At 38.8% G+C, this 4,067-nt stretch overlaps 1 protein-coding gene across 1 annotated transcript; it reads left to right on the top strand.

Annotated features, from left to right (window-relative positions):
• Positions 1 to 375: 375 nt before the first annotated feature.
• Positions 376 to 3,605, top strand: foxl2b (forkhead box L2b). The gene is made up of 3 exons (XM_056242165.1): positions 376 to 469; positions 1,734 to 2,013; positions 2,387 to 3,605. Exon 3 carries the CDS (start codon positions 2,389 to 2,391, stop codon positions 3,256 to 3,258), a length of 870 nt encoding a protein of 289 aa, XP_056098140.1. The 5' UTR covers positions 376 to 469; positions 1,734 to 2,013; positions 2,387 to 2,388; the 3' UTR covers positions 3,259 to 3,605.
• The last annotated feature ends 462 nt before the right edge of the window (positions 3,606 to 4,067 follow it).

Here is a 4,067-nt window from a genome sequence, read left to right as displayed (position 1 = left end):
AAACTTTTAAGAACTGTTCTCTAAAAAAATCCCTCTTTAGAGATCTATGGCATTATGGAACCTTTATTGCATTCAATAAGATTTAAGATCTCCACTGCTTCCAGGATGTAAAGCTCTTTTTTTGGTTCTATTTGGAACTTTTATTTTAGGAAATGTTTCATTTAAGTGACTTTTTTCACTTTTTTTTATTTTAATAAACGCTCATGTTTGCCATATAGAGTGAAGATGGCTTCATAACTCCTCCATGCTCAGCAGGTCCGGAACCGTCATCGGGGCCCATTTGTTTTGAAGCTCGAAACACCTTGAACAAATTTCTCTCTACATTGAAACAGTGCGAGATGATGATGTTGTGCGGTTCTGATGTTCATCAGGTCTGCGGTGTCCCACTGACCCGGAGCTTCAGTCCATCTGCATTCTTGCACTTTGAACCATAAACATCCTCCTTTCAAAGAGCTTGGCAGGAAGTTTGGTAAGTTTTCCCTTAAATGTGCTTTAGTCTATTTAAAATAGAAGCCTGCTGGATTGCTTTCAGCATCTTATACAATAAAAATGTCTATATTGCTATGTTTGAGATGGTCTAATATCAAATATATATATATATATATACATCATACAATCATACATATATACATATATTTTTGATATTAACTATGACCTAGTTATGCTTACTGTATAACCAAATACTGAGTCTGAAAAAGTATTAATTTATTAATACATTAATTACAGTGTCTATTGAGCAAGTAAATGTATTTAATTAATTTGTGTTTTAATAAGAATCAAATAATTAAGGCCGTCATATAAAAAAATGCAAGTAAACTACACGCAAGCTCGACAGATCTCAAGCGCAGTTTCCATTAAAAAACAAAAGAAATGTTTCGTTCTCTGTAAAGTTTCAGAGGCGTGAAGGAACCGATAGATGCTGATGACATACAGAACACACAGCTGTTACACCTGTGTGTGTGTGTGTGTGTGTGTGTGTGTGAGAGAGAGAGAGAGCAGACTGGGCTTGGAGATCAAAATCTGCAGCTATATATGAATTAGAAATATACACCTATATAATAATGCATAAAAAATGTATACAACAAAGCTGAAGGCTATTGTTCTTTTTGGATAATACACTTATTTTAAGGTGTCACTTTATTTGGTTACACTTTATTTTAAGGTGTCATTGTTACAGTTTAATTATTTAAGTACTGAGTAATATTAATTAACTATGCTATAGGATTAGGGTTTGGTTGAGGGTTAGTTGCGTGTAATTATGCATATTTACTGTTATTACTAGTACATGTAACATATAACAAGGACACTGTAAAATAAAGTGTTACCTAATATTTTATAATGATGTATTTATAAAATATACTGTATTATTTTATTTCTTTTCAAATGTTTGTATTTATTGATCTTTTATTAAGGAATTTAAATTAAATGGGCTTTGAGATAAATATGTAGGCTAAGTGTCGAAATAAAGGCGGGTTAAATTACTACAGGCTGTATTAATGCATAAAATAATGTCAAATAGACAAATAAATTGCCTATACAAAGACCTCTGAACCAAAACCAAAAATAAATATAATTTTTATATTTAGTAGCCTACTGGAAACCTATATGGAGTTAAATCTAATCTAATAAGTAAAATAATATAAATATATTTAAAGAGCATCTCATTTAGTTATATATACTGTATGAATAATAAAGGTGTTATTCTTGTGTAAAACGCATCGGTGTTTGTTAAGCGCTGAGAGAGACGTGACGAAAGCGGAATATGACGAGAGATCAGCGCGAGCCTGACGACACCAGAGTTTCGCATTTCACGAGAGGGAGAAAAAACAAGTTTCAGGATCTTCCAGAAGAGCCTTCGAGCTTAAACCACACTGAGATCCCAAGTCCATCACAGCAAAACCCGAGGAGCTCTTATTTCATCTAACACGGACTATATATAAGAGTTTCTGTCATCATTTATGGATCTGCGGTGACCTGATGCATGAACAAATCATCCAAAAGAGCTAAAATCAGGTACGTCCCGTCTCAACCAAACTCATGTGCTCTTAAAAATGAGTTTTCGCAGCAATGCGTTTTTTGTAACCCAAAGAATCATTAGCGATCAGTTCAGTTTCCTAGAACATTTTAATAATCTAAAAAACCGTTTTCCGCTATAAATCGGTTCGATACACACTAAAAAAAAACCTGGATTGTTTCAACGGTCAAATTATGGACAAACCAAACCGTTGGTTTAAAATTTTAAATTAAAAAAATCAAACCAACCGTTGAAACGACCAAGCGTTTTTAGAGTGAAGGTTCTTCACGGAACCATCCGTTGCCAATACAACACCTTTATTTTTAGCGTGTGGTGTTTGTTTTGATGTTTTGTTTGCTTATGTTTTTGAAGCGATGGCATCTTACCATAGCTTGGATGATGACGCAATGGCTTTGATGGTCCACGACACCAACGCGGTGAAGAAGGAAGAGTTCGTGAAGGACGAGCCGGTCCAGTCAGACCCGAGCTCCGACCCGAAAGCGGACCCGTCCCAGAAGCCTCCGTACTCGTACGTGGCTCTGATCGCGATGGCCATCCGGGAGAGCTCGGAGAAAAGACTAACCCTCTCCGGGATCTACCAGTACATCATCACCAAGTTCCCCTTCTATGAGAAGAACAAGAAAGGATGGCAGAACAGTATCCGACACAACTTGAGTCTCAACGAGTGTTTTATTAAAGTTCCCCGGGAGGGTGGCGGCGAGCGCAAGGGGAACTACTGGACCCTCGACCCGGCTTGCGAGGACATGTTCGAGAAGGGGAACTACCGGCGCCGGAGGCGCATGAAGCGCCCGTTTAGACCGCCGGTGGCTCACTTCCAACCGGGGAAGTCTCTCTTCGGAGGCGACGGATACGGAAACTACCTATCCGCCCCAAAATACATCCAGTCCGGCTTCATGAACAACACCTGGCCGCTCGCTCAGCCTCCGCCACCGATGAGCTATGGGTCCTGCCAGATGGCCAACGGGAACATGGGGGCCATGAAAGGACTAACGGCCCCATCCTACAACCCCTATAGCCGAATGCAAGCCATGGGCCTTCCAAACATGATGAACTCGTACCACCAGCAACACCATCAGGCCCAGCAGCAGCAACAGCCCTCGCCGGTTCCGTCCAACAGCGCGGCGGCCCTGCAGTTCACCTGCTCCCGGCAGCCGGCCGAGCTCTACTCGTACTGGGACCACGACGCCAAAAACTCCACGTTACATTCGCGGATTGACATTTGAACCGAATCACACCTCATTCGAGGGACTTCGAAATCGAATTCGGTCGATCATCTGAGGTAAACAGGGTAACTTTTTGTTGCTGAAGAACAAACCAACACTAGGCTACCTGGACAGCATGGATCATTTTTTTTTAAATATTATAAATCAGTAGTTTTGATTCTCGACTTCAGGATAAAAAGTTTTAAAAAAAATAATAAAAATCGAAAATTACTTTGTTTGTGGACAATGAGAATAGCCTATTTACACGATTGTTTTTGGGACCATTGTGATTTTTACGTTTTGGATTGTCAAGCCAGCACTTATTTTCTATGCTTTCAATAAACTGTTTTGATTAAAATGTCGATGTATTTGGAAGATGTTAGAGGGGTCTGTTATTTCACGCGCTTACAAAAAAAAAACCCCAAGAAAACTGATACGATTACGCTCTAAAAACAAAAAACCGCAGGGTTGTTTCAACGGTTCAAATATGGTCAAACTAAACCGATGGTTTAAAATTTTAAATTAAGTTTTTAACCCCAACGGTTGGGTTTTTCCATATTTGACCGTTGAAACAACCCAGCATTTTAGCATAATTTACAGTGATATTCCTGCTCTTGAGAAGAATGGAGTAATTATAGTAATAAATCACCATTAATGTGATTGTAAGACTTCCGTTCTTCTATTCTGTTTCATTTCGTTCGGTGAAAGAAGCGTTCATGGTGTTCCTTCGCAAAGAAGTATAAAACCACATTTATTTTTGGTTTAATGAAAACGATTTGAATTGGGCGATTGTTTTTTTCGTTTCGAAAAAATCAGTTTTCGTCAACTAT

Source organism: Rhinichthys klamathensis, unplaced genomic scaffold, assembly GCF_029890125.1.
Source record: "Rhinichthys klamathensis goyatoka isolate OS25496 unplaced genomic scaffold, OSU_Roscu_1.1 h1tg000703l_1, whole genome shotgun sequence".
Lineage (NCBI taxonomy): Eukaryota > Metazoa > Chordata > Actinopteri > Cypriniformes > Leuciscidae > Rhinichthys > Rhinichthys klamathensis.
This window is presented reverse-complemented; position numbering and strand designations above follow the sequence as displayed.

Coding starts and splice junctions, on each gene's coding strand:
- foxl2b (XM_056242165.1), top strand. CDS start 2,389: ATGGCATCTTACCATAGCTTGGATGATGACGCAATGGCTTTGATGGTC.